This window comes from Equus caballus, chromosome 20 (assembly GCF_041296265.1).
Source record: "Equus caballus isolate H_3958 breed thoroughbred chromosome 20, TB-T2T, whole genome shotgun sequence".
Taxonomy (NCBI): Eukaryota; Metazoa; Chordata; class Mammalia; order Perissodactyla; family Equidae; genus Equus; species Equus caballus.
Window position 1 is genome coordinate 66,110,772 of NC_091703.1, and position 25,610 is coordinate 66,136,381.

At 45.4% G+C, this 25,610-nt stretch overlaps 1 protein-coding gene across 2 annotated transcripts; it reads left to right on the top strand.

The window, feature by feature from the left end:
• The first annotated feature begins 1,328 nt into the window (after window positions 1-1,328).
• OGFRL1 (opioid growth factor receptor like 1) lies at window positions 1,329-25,396 on the top strand. 2 transcript variants are annotated; one of them, XM_023625159.2, is made up of 7 exons: window positions 1,329-1,688; window positions 5,833-5,919; window positions 6,070-6,151; window positions 10,949-11,027; window positions 11,124-11,190; window positions 11,297-11,442; window positions 16,153-25,396. In XM_023625159.2, exons 1-7 carry the CDS (start codon window positions 1,452-1,454, stop codon window positions 16,814-16,816), a joined length of 1,362 nt encoding a protein of 453 aa, XP_023480927.2. In that variant the 5' UTR covers window positions 1,329-1,451; the 3' UTR covers window positions 16,817-25,396. The 2 variants fall into 2 exon arrangements, with proteins under 2 accessions (XP_023480927.2, XP_023480928.2); XM_023625160.2 differs by having other exon boundaries at window positions 1,347-1,688; window positions 6,073-6,151.
• The last annotated feature ends 214 nt before the right edge of the window (window positions 25,397-25,610 follow it).

Below are 25,610 nucleotides of genomic sequence, written 5' to 3' on the forward strand. Positions count from 1 at the left end.
TGCTATTTTCCAGAGAAGGAAATCCAGGTCTAAAGTATCTATGTGACACGCCCAGGGCACAGCCTGGCGAGGGACAGACCCACAGCCGGCACCTTAAGCTGCAATGCTTGAAGAGAGGCATCCTGTTCACCCTATTCTTCCCCTAGAAACAGCCCATTGGCCTTGATGTAGGCTCCTGTTTCATCAAGAAACATTTAAAAAGAAACTATTTCAACTACACCGACTAATCTTCCGTATCTAACCCATTTTCTCAGTCCATATTCGACAGCGGTCCTGCCACGTTGGGGCACGTACACGCTGCCTTCCAGAGGCGTTCCTTCTGGTTAGACGACACAGAGTTGACAGCAGTCGCCTTTCTCTGCGCAGCTTATCCCATCACGCTATTTTATCTCTAAGCACTTCTGTAACACCTTTTACTCCTTTCGTTTACAGAACATTAGTGGGTGTTGGTAAAAGTACCACGGATCACTGTGAAAGTCTGGCTGTTACTGCTCCTTTTGCTCATCAGACGAGGTGACGATAGCTTTGACTTCGTCTAGTCCACGGGGACTCTAGGTGGCTGCTCTAAATACAGTACTGGTAGCTTGGATTTCCTGTTTCCCTGGGGCTGGTCGTCTTTAGCTTCAGTCTTCTGCTGAGGCTAATTCCTTCCCTCCTGGACCAGCAGGAGAGGCGGAGGGGTGGACAGGTCTCGCCTGCATCCGGTGCCACCTCCTTGGATACCTCGTCCACCCAGGCCCCCTGCTCCCAGGCCGCGGGAACACTTCCTGCTCAGCTAGGAGGAGCCCCAAGCAGGTCATCCCTGCCTGGGGAGGGGACGGACAGAGAGGGGGTGGGGGTGGACCGGGTAGGGTGTGGAAGAGATGGGGGAGGGGGAGGTGGGGATGGAGGAGATGGGGGGGAGAGGAGATGAAGGGGAGGCGGTGGAGGTAGGGTGGGGCGAATGGGGATGGAGTGGGTGGGAGAGGGGGAAGAGATGTGGGTGGAGGGGGAGGGTGTAGAGGGAGGGGTGGAGGAGATGTGAGTGGAGGGGGACGGGGTGGAGGGGGAGGTAGGGGGTGGAGGGGGAGAGGAAGGGAGAAGGTGGAGGGGGAGGTGGAGGAGATCTGGGTGGAAGGGGAAGGAGCGGGTGGAGGAGGAGGGAGGGGGAGGTGCAGGAGATGTGGGTGGAGGGGGAGGAAGGAGACGGGGTGGAGGGGGACGAGGGCGCAGGCGGGCAGCCGACCCCGCCCGACCCAGAGGACGTCGGTGCGAGCTGAGGCGGGCCTGGGGGAGTGGAAGCGGGGATCTCCGGCCCCCGGCGCCGCCCGCCCGGGAGGAGGGGAGCCGAGGGGCGGGCTCTCGCGGCGGCGGCCGGGCTCCTCCCCGCGCCGAGCCTCCGCCGCCCGCGCCCGCGCCCTCCGCGGCCATGCCCGGGCCCTAGCGCCCGCGCCCGCGCCCGCGCCTCTTCCATGGGCAACCTGCTCGGCGGGGGCAGCCTCCGCGAGCCCAGCACCGTGGAGGACTGCGACTCCACCTGGCAGACGGACTCGGAGCCCGAGCCCGAGCCCGAGGAGCCGGCGCCCGGCGGCGGGGCGGGCCCGGGGCAGGAGCCCGCGCAGCCCGAGCAGCCCCCGGAGCGCGCCGGCGGCCGGCCCCGCGCCAGCCCCGCGCCGGACGAGGACGCCGCTGCGGCGGGCGCCGAGCAGGTACGCGGCCCCCTGTCCCCGCGCCGCCCCGTCCCCAGCGCCCCCCTGCCCCCGCGCCCCCAGTCCCCGCGTCCCCCGTCCCCAGTGGCTCCTGTCCCCGGCTCCCCCTGCCCCCCAGCACCCCCGGCGCCCCCTGTCCCCGCATCTCCTGTCCCCGGCGCACCCCCGTCTCTGGCGCCTCCTGACCCTCCGCACCCCCTGTCTCCAGCGCCCCCTGTCCCCCTCATCCCCTGCCCCCCGCGCCCTCCTGTCCCTGGCGCCGAGAGGAGGGACGCGCCGAGCGACCCCCGCACTCAGGGGCAGAGGCGCCGGGTGGCTGCTCGTTCTCTGCTGCCGGACCCTCCGCGCCGGTGGCTGTCCGGCTGCCCCGCGGCCCAGGGCCCTCAGCTCCCGCCTGGGGCCTGACTGCGGCCGCACAGGGAAGTCCCTCAAGGCAGAACCCAACTTGAATGGGTGTTTTCTTGGCTGTGCCGCGCGGCTGGGAGATGCAAAGGTGGGGTGGGAGGATCCTGTCTAAAAATAGAGGCTGTGAAAACCGGTCTAGCGCGTGTTATTGGTAGCAATTACCCAGAATAAGGTGGGACTGCAGTTGACGAGCAGTGGGCACTCTCCCGTCCAGGGGGTCCACAGCCATTAAAAGTGTAGAAGGTCCCCGTCGGAAGTTAGAACCCACAGCCCCAAGTACGCCTTTCAACCAAGGAGTTGGGGCACTCTGCAAACATCTTATTTCACCCAGAAGACTTGTTGATCCAACTGTGCTTAAATCATTTGCTAATACAATTTGGAGGAGAGGTTAGTAAAGAGATCAATATCCCTTCTAACCTCTGATGGACTGAAAGTAATTCAGAAAACTTCAAGAAAGACGAACTGTATAGCTAGTCTCTGAAGAAATGTGCATGGTGGGGTACTGAGGGTTTGCCTAGGCCGCGCCTGTACCGGCCCGGGGAACGAGAGAAAAAGCGGAGCCGAAGTCAGGTGTGACCGCGCGCTTCTTTGCCAGAGTGGAGGCCTCACCACCTGGGTGTCACAGCCAACCCTAACCCTCTGCGTCTTGTCCATCATCTCTGTTGAGGTCAGGAGGAAACCAAGGCTTAGTTTAGCAGGCTCTCTGCTAAACGTGTTATTGCAATCCATTGCACTTTTGGGCCTAGGGAGCTGTTTTTTAATCCCCATTTTAGAGAAAACTGCCGCTTAGCGAGCAGGGGAAGCTTGCCCAAGATCCTCCAGGGAGAGAAGGATGTGTGTGTCTGTCCCCCAGGTCAGAGCCTTCAGCCTGTGGGACGGTGACTATCCCGCTGCCCCTTGTGTTTTGTTTGTCTGCTCGGTCATTTTGCACTGTGAGGTCAACCCCAGGAAAATATGAGACACTGTATCCTGTGTTTTCCCCTTCTACCTGTCTGGCAATTAAGTAACCTTCTAAAGAAGCTTAGGATATCAAGAAACACCAGCTCAGATTCAGTCCAGCTAACCAGGTCCATCTGTGAAAACAATTTGATAGTTAATGTTTCAGTCAGTTAATTGCAACCCCAGTAAATGGCAGAGCACACTCACCCTCCCTTTTTCCCGTTGAGGATTAATTTTTCTTGTTAGGATCCCTAACTCCTAGAAAGAAATCTACTTGTTGATTTTGCATTTTGACTATCAACCCTACTTGTTCCCTATTCCCCATAGTCATTTGGAAGTTCTCCTGGAGCTACCTTCTAAGGACATCCCAGACTGACTGCTTCTGGTGTCCTCCGTTGCTGTATTCCTAGTCAAGTGAATATTTGACAAACGGTGGTGCCATTAACCAAGATGGGGAAGTCTAGGGAGAAAGCAGCATCAGCGTTAAGGCAAGAATTCTTCTGAGTTAGGTGTCCCATTAGACGTCCAAGTGGAGTTGTTGAGCAGTTCATTATGTCCGTGAGTGGAGGCTCAGTCCAGGACTGGGTCATAACATGTGAGACTGGTGGGATTTAAAGTCATGGGAAGACATGTGGTCATCAAGGAGGGATGAAGAATGTGGAGTAAGCCCTGGGCACTCCTCCCTCTAGAGCATGGGGAGAGGAGAAGGACTCGAAGAAGAGGCTGGCCGGGGTGGCTGGTGAGATAGGAAGAAGAAAACAAGGAGAGGCCCGGCATCTGACAGTGTTCCAGGAAGGAGGGTGGCATTAAACGGCCTGATGCTGCCGGGAGGTTGGCTGAGTTGAGCACTGAGAATTGGATTGGTCAGATGGAGACTTGCTGGTGACATTCACAGAACCGTTCTGATGGAGGGCTGAGGATGAAAGCCTGACTGGGGTGGGTCATGGGAGAATGGGAGAGGAGGAGGAGGAGGCAGGGTGTGTGAGCAACTCTTAGGTGATGTTTCACCATAACAGGGAGAGAGCTCTGGAGCTGTGATTGAGGGGGGAAGTGGGACAAGGAAGGTTGTGCACGAGGGGGCAGGATCGAGAGTGCCAAGAAGCAGAAGTGAGAGGAGCAGCCACAGATGCCAGCAGGCTGGTACGTTCAGAGGTTGGAGGATGCAGCCTTGCTTGTGATAATCCTGCGAGATAGGTAGGGCATGAGTCATTATCTTCATTTCACAGATGATAAAACTGAGATCCAGTTAAGTGATTGCTTAAGGCTTCACAAATGAGTATCAGAATTGAGACTCAACCCGTCTCGAGACTCCAAGTCTTAGGCTGCTGACATTATACCAGAGTTTCTGTGATGGTTCCTCCCTGTTAGTGGGGCTGAAATTGATTCTTCCCGATTAGCTGGACCTGGAGCCCAGAGCCTGGGGTTCTAGTTCCTGCGCTGTCACTAGGCCTGGGTCTTGTTCCACTTCTCTAAGGTTGGGTTACCTTGTTTCTGAGGTGGAAGCACCAGTAACAGCCAGCCAGGTGTGCTGTAAGAATCGAATGAAGTAATATACATGTAAGTGCTTATAAATGGAAAAGTGCTTTCCATACAAATGTAGGATGATGATTCATATGGTTGTAGCTTAGGGTAAATAGATTCAGAAATTTGCTAGGCAGAGCTATTTTGAAACATGTGGCAAGGACCAGAATTCAAGCTTTTCCTTGCTTATGTAACATGACAGAGTAGCTAATGCTAAACATCGGAGAACTGGGTGTTAAAGTGTCTCTGTGCTCGTAGTAATAGTGAGAATCATGCCATTTTGAAAATGTGCGAAAATTGCTTAGAGGATGGCAGTTTGTCAACACAGGCAGGGGTAGTGAATGACGAGGAAAGGATTCGGGGCAAAGCCCTTAATGAATATTCAGTTCTGAACTTTGTCTTCTGTTTCATCCTTATTATCAGTCTCCTTGTCCTTCTGCATGACACTGGACACAAGGCTTTCTCATACCTTCTAATAGTACAGGTAGTTAGAGAATGTCAACCGACTATGTTGACCCGCATCTTATGCTTGAAAGATGACTTCACGGTGGTGGGAATTTTGCTTAGAATTTAAATCATATGAATAAACTACCACATATAAGTTACTACAGTCTGAAGTTCATCCCATTTGAGAGCTTTTCTTGCTTTGTGTGTACATATTTTAACTTTGCTGGTTTATATCGCGTGTTATCACTGAATTAGCAGATTATCCATGCCTTTGTGTACTTGTTATGGTGTATAAAGGGTGGAGTCTAGAAAGCTGTTTAGGTTGTTTTAAAAGCCCCTTTTCCTTTCATTAATATTGTTTGCCTTTCAAGTACATCTAAATGTTGCAAAATTCATGACAATTTTCTTTGTAGAATTGATTTATTAAAACTTTTTTGGTATTATGTAAAGAATTCTAAAATTAATTTTGTCATAGAATCACTTGTGTAACTTCTGGTAAAATATGGGTCTTGAATTCATTTTGAGTTCTATTTCTGATGGATATTGCTCCATAATATCTAGCCTCTGCTGGCTTTTGGTGAATAATAAAGTTTTTCATTTAGTGAAACACCTTAGGACAAATGTTACTGAGTTCAAATCAGGGAAATAGAATGCCCACGAATGTTGCTAGTAAGCATTATTAAAAGGACATTTATGATGTTTTCATTAATCTGAGCAGCTTGACACTTTTCAGGGTTTCTTTATGGATGTTCATTATTTTAAGTGTTCTGGAAATTTCTCAGTGAAATTATCTTGGTTCAATACGTAAATGGAATTTCACTTTTTATTTTAGGGTGGTGATTCCACTGAAGCAACTGCCAAACCAAAGAGAAGTTTTTATGCTGCGAGGGATTTGTACAAATACCGACACCAGTACCCAGTAAGAGTCTAGAAGCCTTTTTTCTAAGATGTGCAGTGTTTCCCTTCTGTTTTTCGTATTTTGTGGTGCCACTGAGCAAGCATGCAGGAAGGGTCCTGGTGCCTTTTCGATGTGTCCGCATGCTGGGGATTGACTTATTTTTTCCTTTAGCAGAACTTCAAAGATATCCGATATCAAAATGACCTGAGCAATCTTCGTTTTTACAAGAATAAAATTCCATTTAAGCCAGATGGTAAGTGATCTGCTACCTTGGTAAAAAGCAAACTTTAAAGAATAACACACACTAGTTATTCTTTGTTTATTCCGCGGTCGGTGCCTTCTTAATGCTTTGTTCACTGACGGGCTTTGCTCTGCTCTGCAGTCTGATGTGTCCTCAAAGTGCTAGACCCTCAGTGGTGAGCATCCCCTTGGCACATTCTGGAGAGATCACTGTGTCCAGTGGCTTTTATCTGAAAGGTAGTGGGGCCATTTCTGTGAGAGGAAAAGAGGAGATTTACAGAACTGTGGACTGTCAGATCAGGAGGGAAGACTAGAGGAGATCAAATTCAGCTTCCTCATTTTGAAGATGAGGTCACCGGGTTTTAAAGCTTGAAGGAAGGCCTCGTTGAGTCACTCGATTGTAGACTTGGGTCCAGGTTCCAGTCTCCAGGGTCGTTTCCACTGTGCCATACCTGAAAATTGTTGAGAACATAATTGAAAAGCAGTGTTTACATCAGAGTTAGCTTTCCTGTTGATTTTCAGATTCAGGGGCCAGGGAGCTACGGCAGTCCCAGCTCAGTGTCCAGCGCCCTGGGAGCTACGGCAGTCCCAGCTCAGTGTGCGGTGTGCAGGGAGCTACAGCAGTCCCAGCTCAGTGTCCAGCGCCCTGGGAGCTACAGCAGTCCCAGCTCAGTGTCCAGCGCCCTGGGAGCTACAGCAGTCCCAGCTCAGTGTCCAGCGCCCTGGGAGCTACAGCAGTCCCAGCTCAGTGTCCAGCGCCCTGGGAGCTACAGCAGTCCCAGCTCAGTGTCCAGCGCCCTGGGAGCTACAGCAGTCCCAGCTCAGTGTGCGGTGTGCAGGGAGCTACAGCAGTCCCAGCTCAGTGTCCGGTGTGCAGGGAGCTACGGCAGTCCCAGCTCAGTGTCCGGTGTGCAGGGAGCTACGGCAGTCCCAGCTCAGTGTGCGGTGTGCAGGGAGCTACAGCAGTCCCAGCTCAGTGTCCGGTGTGCAGGGAGCTACGGCAGTCCCAGCTCAGTGTGCGGTGTGCAGGGAGCTACGGCAGTCCCAGCTCAGTGTCCAGCGCCCTGGGAGCTACGGCAGTCCCAGCTCAGTGTGCGGTGTGCAGGGAGCTACGGCAGTCCCAGCTCAGTGTGCGGTGTGCAGGGAGCTACGGCAGTCCCAGCTCAGTGTCCAGCGCCCTGGGAGCTACGGCAGTCCCAGCTCAGTGTGCGGTGTGCAGGGAGCTACAGCAGTCCCAGCTCAGTGTCCAGCGCCCTGGGAGCTACGGCAGTCCCAGCTCAGTGTGCGGTGTGCAGGGAGCTACGGCAGTCCCAGCTCAGTGTCCAGCGCCCTGGGAGCTACGGCAGTCCCAGCTCAGTGTGCGGTGTGCAGGGAGCTACAGCAGTCCCAGCTCAGTGTCCAGCGCCCTGGGAGCTACAGCAGTCCCAGCTCAGTGTCCAGCGCCCTGGGAGCTACAGCAGTCCCAGCTCAGTGTCCAGCGCCCTGGGAGCTACAGCAGTCCCAGCTCAGTGTCCAGCGCCCTGGGAGCTACAGCAGTCCCAGCTCAGTGTCCAGCGCCCTGGGAGCTACAGCAGTCCCAGCTCAGTGTGCGGTGTGCAGGGAGCTACAGCAGTCCCAGCTCAGTGTCCGGTGTGCAGGGAGCTACGGCAGTCCCAGCTCAGTGTCCGGTGTGCAGGGAGCTACGGCAGTCCCAGCTCAGTGTGCGGTGTGCAGGGAGCTACAGCAGTCCCAGCTCAGTGTCCGGTGTGCAGGGAGCTACGGCAGTCCCAGCTCAGTGTGCGGTGTGCAGGGAGCTACGGCAGTCCCAGCTCAGTGTCCAGCGCCCTGGGAGCTACGGCAGTCCCAGCTCAGTGTGCGGTGTGCAGGGAGCTACGGCAGTCCCAGCTCAGTGTGCGGTGTGCAGGGAGCTACGGCAGTCCCAGCTCAGTGTCCAGCGCCCTGGGAGCTACGGCAGTCCCAGCTCAGTGTGCGGTGTGCAGGGAGCTACAGCAGTCCCAGCTCAGTGTCCAGCGCCCTGGGAGCTACGGCAGTCCCAGCTCAGTGTGCGGTGTGCAGGGAGCTACGGCAGTCCCAGCTCAGTGTCCAGCGCCCTGGGAGCTACGGCAGTCCCAGCTCAGTGTGCGGTGTGCAGGGAGCTACAGCAGTCCCAGCTCAGTGTCCAGCGCCCTGGGAGCTACGGCAGTCCCAGCTCAGTGTGCGGTGTGCAGGGAGCTACAGCAGTCCCAGCTCAGTGTCCAGCGCCCTGGGAGCTACGGCAGTCCCAGCTCAGTGTGCGGTGTGCAGGGAGCTACGGCAGTCCCAGCTCAGTGTCCAGCGCCCTGGGAGCTACGGCAGTCCCAGCTCAGTGTGCGGTGTGCAGGGAGCTACAGCAGTCCCAGCTCAGTGTCCAGCGCCCTGGGAGCTACGGCAGTCCCAGCTCAGTGTGCGGTGTGCAGGGAGCTACGGCAGTCCCAGCTCAGTGTCCAGCGCCCTGGGAGCTACGGCAGTCCCAGCTCAGTGTCCAGCGCCCTGGGAGCTACGGCAGTCCCAGCTCAGTGTCCAGCGCCCTGGGAGCTACAGCAGTCCCAGCTCAGTGTGCGGTGTGCAGGGAGCTACGGCAGTCCCAGCTCAGTGTCCAGCGCCCTGGGAGCTACGGCAGTCCCAGCTCAGTGTGCGGTGTGCAGGGAGCTACAGCAGTCCCAGCTCAGTGTCCAGCGCCCTGGGAGCTACGGCAGTCCCAGCTCAGTGTCCAGCGCCCTGGGAGCTACAGCAGTCCCAGCTCAGTGTGCGGTGTGCAGGGAGCTACGGCAGTCCCAGCTCAGTGTCCAGCGCCCTGGGAAGGGAACTGCAGATATAGCAGATCTCCCTTCAGCTCTGCCAAGTAAACCGCCTCCTCCTTCACAGCTCTACAGTTGCCCTCATGGCACCTTTTCTACACTTACAGTGAGAGGATGCAGCCTCCATGGTCATGAGCACATTTCACTGAGGTACCACACTGTGTGTGGTTCCTGATGGGCAGGCTAATTTATCTGGGTCAGGCCAGCAAAGCTGGCTCCTCTCCTTAGAGCCCTTAATCTCCGTAGGTGACTGGATGACCCTGGCTCCTGCTCTTTGCTCTCGGTGGAAACAGCCAAATCCAGAGCAGTGTGAGTCAGGGATGAGGATCCTGGATTGTGGAGCTTTCCAAGTGGCAGGACCCTGCATTCCTTGGTGGCTAACTGGAGCAAGGATGTCTAAAGGCTGGGTGGAGTGTTGGGAGAGGAATTCCCCGTACGCTGCACCGGGAAACCCACCAGCTGAGAGTTAGGACTGGAGAACATTGCTGAAATGCCACATCCACTTCTTTTTAATCAGTTTTCTGGCGTCCCAAAAGTTTGCTCTGATTTGGAAGGAAAACTCTGGATAAATGCCTTGTAGTCTTTACCAGTGATAGAAACGCACTGCTTTACTTACTAATTGAAATAAGATTAATTAAATTATTCTTTTAGGACTTGGGGCAAGAAAACCTTTTTAAGAAATGCAATAGGTTGTTAATTTGACTCTGATTTGAATTTAATAAAATTTATCTAAAGGAATGCCTTTAACTATTAAAAACATTGAACATAGAGATATGACACTATTTACCTGATTTATTTTTGTATTTCTAATAGTGAATTTATTTTTGAGGTAGTAATTTGAAGTAATAACTTCAAGCAATGCATTAATTTTTTGTAATCTTTATCACAAAATTTATTTTGAAATCTCCTAAGATTGGTGGGGGTCAGAAGTTTAAGCTAAGGTCACATAAAACATTATTTTAGTTTATTTTATAAATTACATCAACCCACACACTTTCCTCCCCCATATGTGTACACACAGACACATGCATGCACACGCACGCAGACACTTGCCAGTGAGCCTAGACCTGCAATGATATACTCTACTTACTGAGTAGGAAGAGGGCGGGGTGGATGGGAAACACATGGGAAGTTGTGGGGGGAATGGTTCCCGTGTGTGACAGCTCTGCAGCAGACCGGCGGTCTGTGGAGGAAACAAGAAGATGAGTTATGTTTAGAGGAATATTATGTTGTTGTGCTTTTTTCTATAAAATTGACTAAATGGCCATGTAGTCGGTTGTGAGGACCTGGGCAGGTTGCGAAGCAGGAGGGTTTTGTTGTAAGCAGTTCTTACAGGGGAACAGTAGGATGTGCTGAGGAGGGCTTCCTCTGTGGGAGCAGAGACCTGTGTTGTACTCGAGGTTTATTCTTTTACTCGTCTGTGACTTTGAAGGAATGCCAGTTTCCTCGTTGGTAAATGGGGATGAGAGCGCCGGTTTGGGAGAGGTGTGTGCAGGTGAAGCTGCTTTTCCCCTGGGATGCATTCATTTTGATCCGATCTAGTATGTAAAGAGCTGTGTGACCCTCTAGGGCAGGTCACATTCTGGATGGAGATGACAGTAAGTATTTCCCGCTTTGTGGGCCATGGGGTCTGTGGCAGCCACTTGGCTCTGCTGTGTGTGTGGAACAGACCAGCACATGTGCAGCTGTGTTCCCGTAAAACCCGATTGACAAACCAGATGGCGGACCGTAGTTTGCCAACCTCTGCTTTAGGGCAGCACTGTCCAGTAGAACTTTCTGCAATTTGAGGTGCCATTAATTTTTTTAAAACTAGGCTTATTACATAACTATGGCAAATGCATTCATTCATATGTATGAGTCTTCTAAAAGCATATTCTTCAGTGATGTTATTAAATTTTAAAAAGTTTTAATATGAAACTTAAGTGATTAAATCTTGAAATGCCTTCGACAATGTTTCAGCTGTATGGTTCATTTTCTAAATATTTCCTGTTTAGGGGTTTACATCGAAGAGGTTCTAAACAAGTGGAAAGGAGACTTCGAGAAGCTGGAGCACAGCCACACTTACATCCAATGGTCAGTCACGCATCATCTGTCTTGAACCAACTCCTGTTTCATCTCGCATGCTTTCTAGACGCTTTAATATAAAAATATTATTTTTCTAAAAAACAGGCTCTTCCCCCTGAGAGAACAAGGCTTGAACTTTTACGCTAAAGAACTAACTACATATGAAATTGAGGTAATGCAAGCTCATTTCATTTTATACGAAATGACCAAATCATATCATTATTTTATTGTCCTGGTAGCAACTGAATCATTTTAGCTGATTTTTCTTTTTTCATCAGGAATTCAAAAAAACAAAAGAAGCAATTAGAAGATTCCTCCTGGCTTATAAAATGATGTTAGAATTTTTTGGAATAAAACTGACGGATAAAACTGGAAATGTCGCTCGGGCTGCCAACTGGCAGGAGAGGTTTCAGCATCTGAATGAGTAAGTACAGACCCCGGGGGGCATCGGGGCTGGCGGGTTATTTTCCCTTGCTTGGAGTTCTCTATGGGAACAGCCGGCAGATGGACCCAGGAATTTGAATTCAGAAGCTGCTCTGAAATGCATTTTATTCTCTGTTCTATATTCTAAAACAAACAAAACAACAACAGAAGAGAATGGGATTCCAGGTAGAAATAGGGCCGTTGAGCTCAGAGCTGACTCTCCTGACACCTCCGCTCTGCCCACGGCCCGCATGGCCTCTCTTGTGCTCTCTGCCTCGTGTCCTGGTGTTTCCGGTTATCGCTTGCATACAGTTTTACAAATTCCTTCTGCCAGGCTGTGAGCTTCTTGTGGCACGGTCTGTTCCTCACACTGCTGGGCCTGCTGCCTTTTTACATTAAATCCATGAGTTAAGCCTTTGACATATGAAAATCATCTTATAAGGCTGAAATGTGCCCATACATTTTACTAAAAAAGGGGGAGAATTGGGGCCAGCCGGTGGCGTAGTGGTTAAGTTCACACGTTCCGCTTCAGCAACCCGGGGTTCACCCATTAGGATCCCGGGTGTGGACATGGCACCACTTGGCAAAAGCTGTGCTGTGGTAGGCGTCCCACATATAAAGTAGAGGAAGATGGGCACGGATGTTAGCTCAGGGCCAGTCTTCCTCAGCAAAAAGAGGAGGATTGGCAGTAGTTAGCTCCAGGCTAATCTTCCTCAAAAAAAAAAAAAAAAAAAAAGGAGAATTAGAATCTTCACTATTTAGGTCAAAAACAAAAGCCCATTTTTGGTCAACAAATCCCAAAACCTGTGAAGAAAGTTTTACCATAGTTTATTTGTAATTGATTTGCTGTATTCTTTTGCTTGGATATTTATAATTTTCATTAATACTTATACCCAAAGTTTATTTCTCTTCTTCTTTTCTTCACATGCAAACTGGCATTTTTTTTCTTTTTAATTATGGGGTGACTTAGGAGTGCTGGACTGTAAAACCAACAGCTTTAAAGCAGTTTTTAGTACATTATAATTAGCTGAACTGGGCAAGTATGAGAAACATAAATTAAAACTACCTAAGAAATTTTTCTTTGCCCAAAACAAATCAGAGTTTTGTGCATCAATTAACTAAATTTTTTGTCTTTCTGGACCTTTCATGTTGCCTGCTCGAATGAGCCTGAGGGTGACTGTTCGAGCTCTCCTTGTACTTTATTCGTTGTCATCAGCACTGTTAAGAGGGTGGGCTTAACTGAACTGCTGAAGATATGGGCAGAAAGCTTTATGACCCTAACTAGACCCTTTCACTCATCACTCAAGCTCACTCTGCTTTCACAAGGCTGCCCTCACAGCAGAAGTGCACACGCCCTGCCTGAGCCGTGCGGGCAGCTCTCTCTGGACAGTTCCTAAGCGTGTTTTGTCTGTCAGAGAAAGCTGTAAGCAAGTGGCTGTTGAAGGTGAGGGATGGCAAAAGCAAATCTCTGGCGAGGATCTGATGTTACCTCATCTTCCATGTACCACCGCTATTATTTTAGAGAACCTCCACTCCCAGACGCTTGTTTTGGTTGAAATAGCAGTCTTGTTTAGTAAGTGTTTGTTGAATGAATAAATGATAAAACAAAATATGTTGGTCAGCTTAAACCTTCCTTGGGGTTCTATTGTCAGATCCTCTAACTGGTAGCTGGATACAAAGCCCTTCTGAGGCTTTAATTAAATGACCTCCAGGCTTGGGTCAGGAGAGGGAGCCTGAACTAACTGGCACGTCTCAATCCTTGGCCGCATCACCTCCCTTTCTTTCCACCGCCTGTTGTCTCTCTGTTTCCTTTCCTTGGGTATTGCATAGAACTTTTCCAGCTGTGAGTTAGCTGCCTTAGAATCTTCCAGAAAACAAATTTCCTTTCTGATTTAGTTGCCAAAAGTGATATTGACTAGGTTGGAACAAAGTATAGGGGATTATAGGAAAACTTCTATTCCATTTTCTTTTTTCCGTTGGGCTCTTTTCTGATGTGTCCTTAAACGTCATAACTTGTGTGTGTCTTCATCTGTATGACCTTTGAGTTGTTTAGAGTAGGCAGGGAACGCCGTGTGTTTACAGTAGCCCAGGAGACAAAGATATTGGATGGAAGCGGAGTGAAAGAGCCTTCAGTAAACAAACGAGGTGAGTAGGAGGCGGTGGGGGCACCAGGGCACAGACTCAGAGGTAGTGCAGGTTCATCTGTGGTCACCTTGGGTGACAGAGCTGCAGTGTAGACCCGGCGTTCCCTCTGCCTCTTCTGTCTCCTGGTTCTTGCCCCTTGTGTGTCCTCTCTTCATGACCTGGTCTTCCTGACAACTTCAGCCCGTCCCCCCATCTGAAGCCCCAGGGACTGCTCGCCTTTGGAGGGTCTCAGCTACTCTTCTCTCTCCCATTTTGTCTTTATTTGTGGCATTGATTTCAAATCATATTGAAACACCTGATTTCTTTCTTGTATAATTTTGTTCCAGGATCCTGATCTTCATTCTCTTCAACCCAAGTTTTTATCCTTTTCTACTGTTATGTAAATATTTTTAATTGGAGAATGTATAGATGCAGATAAATGTATACGGAAATTTGAACTTGGCCATTCTTCTGGGGCTGGATATGTGAAATTGAGTTGGTTGCAAATACAGTAAATTTTCTTGTATCATATAACTCCTCCTTGGGATGAAAAAAATGTTCTACCACTTTTCCACACATCTCTTTCTCATAGACTTATGAAGCAGGTGTTTCCCAGGAGTTTTGTCACTAAGCTTTTAGAATATACCCACTGCGTACAGACGTGACAGACAAATCAGTCCTGCTGTTAGTGGCACGTTGTCTTAACTTCACCCAAATTTATATTGTCTCAAAAGACTTTTGCTTCCTAACTATTAAAAAATACATATTCATAAAACTGAGACGTATCGGTGCTGTGTTCTACCTTTGGCTTTCAGAGAGTCGAACATTTAAGATACTGCTTTTCTGGTGAAGGTCCAGAGGGATGAGGACAGTATAAACTGCTGGACTGGGCTTTCCCAGGGTTTGCTTAGCCTGAATCATTAAGGGTTTTGTTTTGTCCAAACAAACATTTATTAAAATATGAGACCCTGGAACCGCCCCTTCCATCTCGAATAATTCAGCCTCCTTGGCCGCCCTCCCCAGATGGTTTCCCAGTTGTTCCTGAGTGAACCGCTTTTGGAAGCCAGGGCAGGTACGCGATGCTCATAGGAAGTTCCGTGTCCAACGTGTGAAATGGGTTTTAGGAAGTTAGAAATAAGTGATGGTTACGGTTTGGTGGCAGTTTTGAGTAAACAAACACCTGGGCCATTGATGACACATGTGCTTAATATGTGTAGCTTAAGATTCCTTTAGGATGCAGCCAGGCACGTGTAATGAGGTAACTACTGGGCTGAGTGAGGTAGGGGAGGTACATATGAATTGCGACAAACAGGTTTGTAAAGCATTCATTTGACAACGGCCTTAGTTTTGGGACAGAGAAGAAAGATGTTAGTGCAACCTGGGGAAAAAGGCATCTTTGGAGTCAAAGCCATTAGAAGTAAAATATAAAATTCTCTGATAGGGAAAGAGGAGGAGAGAGGGGCCAGGGATGGAAGAGAATTAGGTTATCAAGTTGGGATTGGTCCAAGTATGGTGGTCCTGAATACCAAATCTTTAGCAACGGTAACAATTACAGTGTTACTGTTCAATAGTGTCTGCTACTTACTGAGTCCGACATGGCCTGCGTACGTATCAACTCGTTTGATTCCTAGAGCAGTCCAGTGGGGCGTGGGCCATTTCCCCATTTTACAGGTGAGCCTGCTCAGCCTTGGGGAGAGGCCACAGCTTCACGTCCTCTGGGTGACCGAGCCGGGGCGTGGCCTCAGTTCTGACTCCCAAGTCCGCACTCTTAACTGTCAAACTATGTTCTGCTAAATAAGTCCATTTTGCATCCTTTGTCAGAATTGTTCTAGCAAGGGAGGGGGGTTTTTGCTGCTTTCCTCTGGCTTGGCTAATATGGTGGACGTTGCTCCTCAGCTGACATTAACTGGCAGCTAACGAATGTTGTGTTTATGTTCTGGTTACCTGGGACACGTACAGATACATGGGTGTTGTTGCAAATAAGTGATCTATTAGATCATTCTTCCTCTGTATTTAGTAAACAAACAACAACTCAACGTCAGTGGGAATAAATTTTAGATTTAGATATTTTTCAAATATGAGAACTAAAGAAACAAGGGCGATTTATATTGTACATTTGAGTTTTACACAGATTGGCATTACGTTGAGGTATAAGGGTTTAATGCCTTGTAATTTATTCTTAAGTGTCAAATATAACTTTTACTAAAGTCATTACAAGGTGTATGTCCATGGCTGGCAGTTCCATAAAAAATATTTTTACAGGGGCTGGCCTGGTGGCGCAGCAGTTAGGTTCAAATGTTCCCCTTCTCGGCAGCCCGGGGTTTGTCGGTTCAGATCCCGGGTGTGGACATGGCACCACTTGGCACGCCATGCTGTGGTAGGCGTCCCACATATAAAGTAGAGGAAGATGGGCACGGATGTTAGCTCAGGGCCAGTCTTCCTCAGCAAAAAGAGGAGGATTGGCAGCAGTTAGCTCAGGGCTAATCTTCCTCAAAAATATATATATATATTTTTTCCAATAGTTTTTATTTCTGTCCTTTCCCCCACCTGATCCCCCCCCCCCAATTTATTCATTGCTCTCTTGCAGGTCCCAGCACAACTACTTGCGAATCACCCGTATTCTTAAAAGCCTTGGTGAGCTTGGATATGAAAGTTTTAAATCTCCTCTTGTAAAATTTATTCTTCATGAAGCTCTTGTGGAAAACACTATCCCCAATATTAAGCAGAGTGCTCTGGAGTATTTTGTTTATACGATTAGAGACAGAAGAGAAAGGAGAAAGCTGCTCCGCTTCGCGCAGAAGCATTACACGCCTTCGGAGAATTTCATCTGGGGCCCGCCCAGGAAGGAGCCGGCGGACGGGGCCCGAGCGCAGAGGCCGGCTGCGCCCCCCGCCGGGCCCGGTGGCCAGACCCCGGTGCACAAAAGACCCAAGGACTCCAGAAGTGCCTCCTCAGCTGCTCCCGGCGGTGGCAAAACAGCCGAGGAGAAAATAGGGGTGCCTCGGGAGGCGGGAGAAGAGGCAGGCAGGCCGGGCGCGGAGCCCGGCGGCGGGGATGCGCGGCCGGGGAGCGCGGAGGAGGAGCGGAAGGCCGAAAACGCGAGTTCTCCCCCAGAAAAAACAGTTAGTAATCCCGCAGAGACGAAGGAGACCGCGTCTCCTCCCGAAAAAGCTGAGGAAGGTGAGAATTACAGCCAAGATGGTGAAGATCCTGGAAATACAGGTTCCGGTGATGAGGTTCCGTCACCGTGAGTTGTCAGGAAACCCACGCACCAGGTTAGGGAAGGAGGGAGAGCTCCCCGATGTACCCTGAAGAACAGAGAGGAGCCCGCGCTTCAGCCGTCTGTCTGTGATTTCTGTTGTAAGCGTTTTGTTATTTGCTTTTTGTTTTGGATGACAATTTAATATTTAATACGAAGTTTTAAGGCGAGACCCAATGAATGAATGTACTGTGTAACACTTTTAGGATATGAGTTTTCAAATTCTGTACACAATAATTACTTTAAAATTGTTTTCAATGTATCTGGAAATAATCATGTAGTATTTGGTATATCAAATAAATTCTTTTACGAGATTAACAGCCCACGTGAAGATGATCAATAGGATGGTGTCATTGTGTGACCACACCTTTACCCGATTGATGGATTAATTGTTTTAAGCTGGAAGAAAGAATTTGGTCTTCTCATACGTGTTCAGGAAGTAATGTAGATTTTTTTTCATCGCAAACCCTCACCATGTTTGTTTTTAAGTTCTGACAAGTGAAATGAAGTTCCTGAGGAGCGGTGATCCCCCAGCCCGCCTGTCAGCCTGCTCGCTTTTCCTCTCTCCCTCTCCTCCTGTGCCCCCTGCCATCTTTGTTACAAGCTGGCACGTGCATTTCTAGTGTCCATGCACATCATCTGTATTGAAATTTAAATAGAACGGAGGCGGACTTTCAACTGCATGACTCCGACAATTTGCTTTGTTTAAAATGATAAAAATGTTTTTCTGTAGTAAGTGCTTAAAAACAAATTTTGATGCAAAAGTCCAAGAAAAGACTTTTACTTTCTGTGGCTGTTCCATATAAATTTGGTGCTTGTTTCTGAATGCAAATGAGTGTGAAGAATTAAAAAAATAAGAAAGGAAGTTACTCATTTTTCAAAGGCGTGCCTCTTGCACTGGAAACAAGTCAGTGGTTCCTAAAACTGTGAATATCTCTGTGTTATGTGGCCTATGAAATCAATAATATTGCTTAGTCCATGGCATATCTTTTTTTTGGAAAATACAATTTGATGCATCTCTAAGTTGTCAAAACATGAAATTAAGAACAAATTTGAAATTACATATACTGAGTGTTAGTAAGCGCTTAATGTGTTAATGTTGGTTAAGAGCAAATAATTTTATTCCCAGTATAATATAATATTATTACTAATTATTATTACACATCAGAAAAGCAATCAGGAACATGGTAGTGAGAACTTTGAAGCATATGCATAAATATAGTTAAGGAAATTAATAGAAAAAAACTTCACTGTGTTTCATTTGGAAAGGAATTGGCTTTTGTGTGTCTCTGAGGCTTTTACGAAAAGTTCTATTCACTTTGACCACCAGAGAATTTTTACTAGGTCCTAGGTTTTAATCACATCCTATCATCTTCTATGACCATTATTGATCAGAGGATTTTCAGCAGAGGATTTCTAGAAAATAAATACACTGATAGTGTGTCTTTAGAAATATAATATCATTGCTTTGAAATTTACATAAACCGTCACAGTTGCTCACACCTGACTTTTTAATATAAATGTTAGTAACACTCGTGTTGTGTGTCATATTCCAATAAATACATTATAGAACATTTTGTCACTTTTAGTTCCCATAATATGCCAAATTTGGCTTTCCACTGTTTTGTGAAATGAGCATTAGGATTTGGGGAAACAATACTGCTTTTCATTTCAATTTCTTTTTTCTGTGGACCCGCTAATGTGGGGCTTGTATCAGCGTCCCCATAGAGCTCAATAAACACTTCCACAGGGTTAGGGCATGAGAGGAGGTTGTCACAGTAGGCCCAATTGTAGGAATACAATTAATTTAATTCAAACTATCTTACTAATTTTGCATATATGATAAAGTGTTGAGACTGATTTCTAAGTGCATAAATAGTAAAAATTAAAAACTCAGCGCAGATCTTAAAATATTGCTACACAGTGGACAGATACTAAAATAAACAGATATAATATGAATTACTTAGAGATTGTAGTTTGTCAGAGCCCCTAGAAGTAAAATCATTTTGTTCAACAATTTAACTTTTAGATTATTCCTAATTGTGGGTTTGATTAGATTGTGCCACTGGATTTGAGAAAATTTAGTCTCAAGGGTAAAGCTGCCTGCTTCCATTTAAAACAGTGGCCTTTCCCACCATGTTGTTTTTTAAATGCATGTTCACATGTAACAGTGTGGTTCCTACATGTAAATAACTTATGAGAGAATTATTCAGTGGAGAAAAAGGGAGAGAGGAAGTCATTCCTTTTGCAGATAAAAATTATGAGTGTCTATATTTTTTTCTATTAAGAATACTTTGTACATTTAATAGTTTTTAAAATAAGATCTATAGATATGTATTTCTGTGTGTCTTAGATATGAAGCAGTCCCCTGGGTTTGACTCTGATGTCTTGTGTTTTTAAAAATTACAGTATGCTTGCAGAAATTTACTGAGAAGCTGTTATTAAAATGTGGTGAAGCATGGCCAAATAGCTAGAAACATTATCGAATCTTTGCAAATCTATAGACTTTATTGTTGTACCATGGCCTGCAAGAATACTAAATATTGGCTATTGATAAAATATTAACTTGCATTTCACGGCAAATAGATGTTATATGTACATTTCTAATGTTTTGTGCTTTCATATCTCTAAGGAGATAATATATGTGAAAATATTTTGAAATACTGTAAAGTGATATATAATTATAAGGTATATTTCTGTACACGGCAGAGAAAAGTTTAACATTAAGAATACCGTTCCATTATACATTTTCACGCTCAATCTCATAGGAAACTCAAAAGAATCATGATAGGAGTGAAAATATATCTGCTTTCTCTAAATCAAGTCTAAGTTCTCAGTTCAGAGATTATTTCATATAGTTCTATTTTGAATTTAGGTTTTTGAGACCCTCTTTCTCAGCTTCAAGGATGAAAATAAAACTTAGTACTCAGGAGTTTCTAGAGAAGTTCTACAATTTTTTGCTAAGTATAAAAAATATAAACATGAAAATGATATATATATCATAGTCATTATATTTCATATTTTGTCATATAAAATTATCTATTCTGCATCTAGCTTTTATACTTTAAGTGAAAGTATGAACTGGGGAAAAGGGAAAAACAGCGCAGTGTTACATCTGTTACTCTTTAAAAATCATTTTACTAAGTACCTTCGATATCAAGTGGTCAAAAATTGGTTGAACGGATGGATAGAGAATATTTGGTTAATTGTTTATGGTTTCCCAAGTTTACAGTAGAGATATGGTTGAGTTTACAATCCACTGAGTAACCAAATCAGGCAGGTTTTGGGTCTTTCTATAATTGACGCTATTCTGAAAGCTTTATTTTCTCACCTGAGAAAAGGAGGACGTTCTTGATCATGCTCTCTTGTAGTTACATCTGCGGGTCTGTCATGTCTCTTTGGGGGTGAGTGGGGATCCTTTGTTATAGGAATAGTTTTGAAGATTTCTCTTTTGTTCCCCACTTGGAAAGTTCCCCTTGCTCTTTTGGGATTTGTGTTAAATATAAGGTAGGCTGGTATTTGACGTGCTAGAATCATTTCAAATGTAGGTGCCGCTGTAGAGAAAGCTGTAGGATCTAGAAGTTAGTGTGCATAAACTGACTTCTTCCCACTTTGAGTTCTGTGCTATCTGTGATGTGGACAGATGTGTGGGGTGATCTCAGTGACCGTGAGCCCCTGCCTCCCTCCCTGCTCTTGTCCTTCAGTCCACCCAGCAGGTTGTCTTCGAGGACAGACCGTCTATGTAGAAATCCCTTATTAGTGAGGTTAATAATAATGTAAATATGAATGCCTGAAGGTATCTAGATGTGCCTTAACTAATGTAAATGGTTTTCATTCAGAAGTTTACATTTTTATTCCATCATAAAATCTTGCCATAACAAACTTTTCAAACCATGGATGTCGTTACTTTAGTGAAATTTACTTTGGTGCTTTTTTGTTTTGGAAAAATTTCTGTTTGTGACAACAGCATCACTTCAAAAGGAAATGTACTTGGCACAATGTTCAACAGTATATTTAGTATATTTGGCAAAAAGTATTTAGAGTAAGAAGGATGAACTACATTGTTTGTTAGATTTATTTACGCTTTTGCTTAATTTTGCTACATGCTGTAATTTTTATCTTAAACATTTTTCAGTTGCTACAAGTAATATTTCTCTGTTTTACTTCGTGTTCTTAGATGCAGATGGATGCAGAAAATGGAGTTCTATTAGAGAAATTATTTAAAAGTTTAGTTCCAGCAGATGGTTGAAGGAATCTGAAATTAATTAGAAAACTTTTATGCCATAGTCTTATTAGACACATTTCAAAAGCACTGTTCTTGCTTTTTTTCTTAGATTAGAGACAATGTTGTCATCTTATACTGTTATCCTGTTCTGTTGAGAAGCTTATTCTTTTGGTTGTTTGTGAGGAGTTGCTTCTTAATATGTTTGTTTTCTTGAATTAGAGTTTTTATCTGGAGGATACAATTAAATACTTTGTTTAATTGCCCAGAATCTGCCTGGAAGTAGAGTTCAGAGAGGGAGAGGTGACTAGGAATCAGTGGGCATCTGGGTGAAGTGGAGCCAGCGCCGGCTCCACCCTCTCCAATAGCGTGACGGGTCCTCAGAGTGTCCTCTGGATAATTAGAGGTTGGGCTCCATGATCTCTGACTTCTGGGCAAGGTGTGCCACCTTGGACCCCACAATTTTAACGGGTGTCAATTTTCATAAAATATGTTATAATTTATTAGCCACCATTTTATAATTGTTTAGGAAATTGTGAGCAATTGGGCACCTGCTGTGTCAATTAGAGCTGTATCTTTATAACTATCTTGGGAAACATATTGAAATAATAATCCCCCACCCCCAGTTCTTTAACCAAAAATTCTTTTCGGTTGTTCCTTTATAGGTATGTGTAGAAAGGTCTTTGCATAAAATGATTCGGTATACTTTGAAAATTGAGTAAAGGAGAAAAGATGTCAATGCTCACTTGTTATGCTAAAAGATTTTTTAAGTCAGAGACCTTATGAAAATATATTTAAGCTATGAAATTTATCATATTTTCATATTTAAATTATGGAGTTTGTGGAACAGTTTACGTTAACTAGAGAGAGTAATTATATAATAAGCTTTGGTTAAGAAATATTCGAGTTCTGTACTTATTTGTCAAATGAGCATTTTTTTCACTATTGATGGATTTAGTTTCATGTGAAGAAGAAGAAAACACAAACGAAAGAAAAGATTTGAAACAGTAAGAAGAAACTCATTACAGGAATAAAGATATAACCAATGATAGGTTTGTGTAAGTGCCAGAATTATTGAAGCAGATGAGGAATGCTCTACAAAAGCCTATGGTGGGGACATGCTTTAAGAATCAGCTCCGTGTTATTTGTACTCAGATCAGGTATTGGTGTGGAAACAGAATCCCATTAATGCTCTGCTCTGAACCATGAATTCCACCTACACCACAGTGAAACCTTCCAGTAGACAGAAGTCATCAGATGAGCAGAGACCAAATTTAATTCCTTTGCTGGTGTGTCTCAGCAGTTGGTGGTTTTACTAACAAAAGAAACTGAGGGACTGGCTGCAGAAAGAGAAGACTCAGTGACAGGTGTTTATAAATAGTCACCATCTCCCATGTCATGAAGAGTTGACAGCATATTAACTGTGGTGTTACACTTAAGAGAATCAAACAAGAGCGAAGTGTTAGGATCTTTGACAAGCATTTTTATCCCTTTTTATAGAAAGGATGTTTACTTGTTGCCTAAGTAAGATATTGGCTCTTTAGTTGCCTAAGGAGATAGATGGCAGACTGAGTCTATTCACTACTTCATTGGAGAGCCTCTTGTGTCCTTTGCGTTTTAAGTATTTCAGGAAAATGGGTAAGAGTCTTACAAAGATGTGTATTTTACTTCCCACATGGAGTCTGACTCTCCCGTGGCCGCGGAGCCTTCCCTGTGCTCTGTATTCTACCGCAGTGTGAATTACAGAATGCTGTGCATGTCTGTCAGCACCAATACCATGTGTATGTGGTAGGAGTTGTAACCAGTTTCTGGATCTGTATGGTACTATGAAACACTCATAATTCTGTAACTGTATGGCAGTGTTATGCCAAAAATGTATAAAGAGCAATAGTTACTGTTGCTTACTGCTGTATTTTAAAATTGTTTCTAAAATAATATATTTAGAGTTCCTTTAGAGTAATTATTTTTAATAACTATTGGCAAACATACATCCTGTAAGACGAATGAAAGCCACTTCATCTTCGTTAACATTTTAGCATTGTGTTAGTATACATTATGTTGATTTTGCATGATTAAAATATTTTTAAAGAGCTGGAACAAATGACTTGCTGTTTTCCTATGATTAGACACATATTTTTTATAATTATCATTTGAGATTAACATCATTTCCTTTTATCCTCTAAAATAAATATTTTATTTTGAAGGGTGGTCTTATTTACATATGAAGTTATTTTGTGTGAGATTTTGGAGGGCAGATCACGTGTATAAATACTTGATGATTATGTTCTCTCTCTTTTTTACTTTTCTCTAAAGCAGAGTTTTAAAAGTATACTTAATACAGGAATGAAAATAACTAATGGAGATGACATTTTTTTCATTAGTAAGGCTAGTCTTTTTAAAAAGTCAAATTTTTAATTAAGAAGAAGGCAGTTGCAAGATGCAAGTGAAGAAGTTTCTCCTGATATCACGGGACGGTGTGGATGAGGAGAAAAGCATAACATTTGAGCTTGGCTGCCCTGATCCCTATAAGCAGGGAAAGAGAGGATGAAAACACTGGAATAAATTGTGGGAAGAGTCAGAATGAAATCACATTGTGCATAATTGAGAAATTGATAGAAAAGATGGCGGCCATAGTTGTGGGTGACAGGATTTCAACTGCAGCCTTTTGAAGGCATTGTTTGGCAGGGAGAGGAATGCACACAAACAGTTACTGTCATAAGGGAGAGTGGACACGTGCTGGTCGTAGAAGATAGCAGGGTTTTCTTTTCCCTATAGGTTGAGTGTCTGAAGGCAATGTGAAATCTTGAGAATGGGGATTCTCAGGAGAGTGAAAATGCAGAGCTGAATCTGCATTTCTTTAGGAATGTAAAATGTAATATGGGAGAGACTTTGGAGAAAAGGTTTCTAACGTGTTCCTTATTTTAACCTCAAGTGGCTGCAGCAGGAATCTGGTGTTCCAGGGGTGGAAGGAAGCTCAGCCTGCATGAAGTGAGGACGGGCCGTTTGGCTTCTTGTGGGTGATTTAGGCCTTGGCAGTTGTGACTGACTGAGGAGTCAGACTGATGGAGCAGACATGTAAGGTTTGTCCTGCCCTAGGGACTATCCCCGTGGATACAGGACTTGTTGGAAGAGCGTTTTAAAACAGGTACTAAAGAGAGAGAGTAGACAGCCAGCGTGGATTGGACTTCACTTAGGAAGACTGGTTTTATTAATTTTCTTATAATAGTTAGATTCTGCTATTTTTATAACCTTATTGTATATTCAATACTACCAAGGAGTGTACAAATATTTGCTTTTCAAATGATGTATAACATTTTTGTTGTGATGGAAATAGCTTGTTTTGTCTACTCTGAGCTTTGCGGAAGGAAGAGGTTAGAGGAAGAAGGAATCAACAAGCAGAAGTGGAAGACGAGGTGGACCAAATGAGATCTGACAGCTCACCTTAGAATGCTGAGGTTATCTGAGATCTTTGAGTGGATGATTTAACTGTTGTGAGAAAGAGAAATTCAAGAAAAAGCCCCGAAGGGGTAAAAAGTAAGGGCAAAGAGGTGTTTTGTCTAGTGGAGAAGAGCTGGCTTTGAGGTCAGGTAGACTCGGGTCCGTTTGGCACCATCATCACTTGCACTTGGCTGTGTGGTTTTGGGCAGGTCACATAAATCATTCTCAGGGTCTCTGTTCTCTCACTTCGTGAGTCTCTTGGAAGGATTAGATTGTGGGTGAAATGCTGGGGACATAGTGAAGACACTCCTAACAGTATCCACTAGTGTTCCAGAGAAATAAGGAGATGTTTGGTCATGACAGATACTGTATAGCGTTTATCTCTGGAAATCAAGCTAATCTGTGTTTACTAGGTTTATAGATGGAAACAAACATCTTAAGCTTTACTTATAACTTTAATGTAGTTCTTACTACAAAAGCTACCAGGTGTGGAATTGATGATTTTATGTTAGACATGCTGATACTGACGGGATGGAAAATGCCCCTCACTGTGCGTGTGTGAATCTACAGAACAGCCCTTGTTACTGCCTTCATGATTTTTGAACTGGTTTCCCTTCTCTGCCAAAGAAGAGCTGGAGTATGAGGCCGCGCTGAACATCGGGATCGGAGGATCGTAGTCCCTTCTAGGACCCGACCAGTATTGATTCTTACTGAAGCAGGAAATTTTAATTTCAAACCCTCCAAAAAAAATTTACTTCATATCTCAGTGGGGAGCCACTTGAAAATGAACACTATTTTAAATGTGTATGTAATTAATTCTGTGAAAATGGTAGCCTACCTGCCATTGTTTTCTTACAATCAGCTTGGAGAATGAATAATCTTGTGCTAAATAAATATTCATCTTTTAAAATACTAAATTGTAGGTATCTTCATACTGTGAAATTAAGGTGGGGTCACCAGAGGTCGTGGGTTGTCATCTTGTTTGACCCTTCTCTTTTCAGAATGCCACACATGTACCATGAATGAGTTAGGCAATAAATCCTCATGGACGTAAATAGAAGTTGAACATTTTCATTTTCTCCAGCATTCACTCATCTCAACTAGTTTCCCCCCATTTTATCTGTTT

What these genes read in the sequence shown, in the direction of transcription:
- OGFRL1 (XM_023625159.2), top strand. Translation starts at nt 1,452, where the DNA reads ATGGGCAACCTGCTCGGCGGGGGCAGCCTCCGCGAGCCCAGCACCGTG. An exon ending in AATACCGACACCAGTACCCA is followed by an intron (nt 5,920 to 6,069) that starts GTAAGAGTCTAG and finishes TTTTTCCTTTAG; the next exon opens with CAGAACTTCAAAGATATCCG. An exon ending in AGCCACACTTACATCCAATG is followed by an intron (nt 11,028 to 11,123) that starts GTCAGTCACGCA and finishes TCTAAAAAACAG; the next exon opens with GCTCTTCCCCCTGAGAGAAC.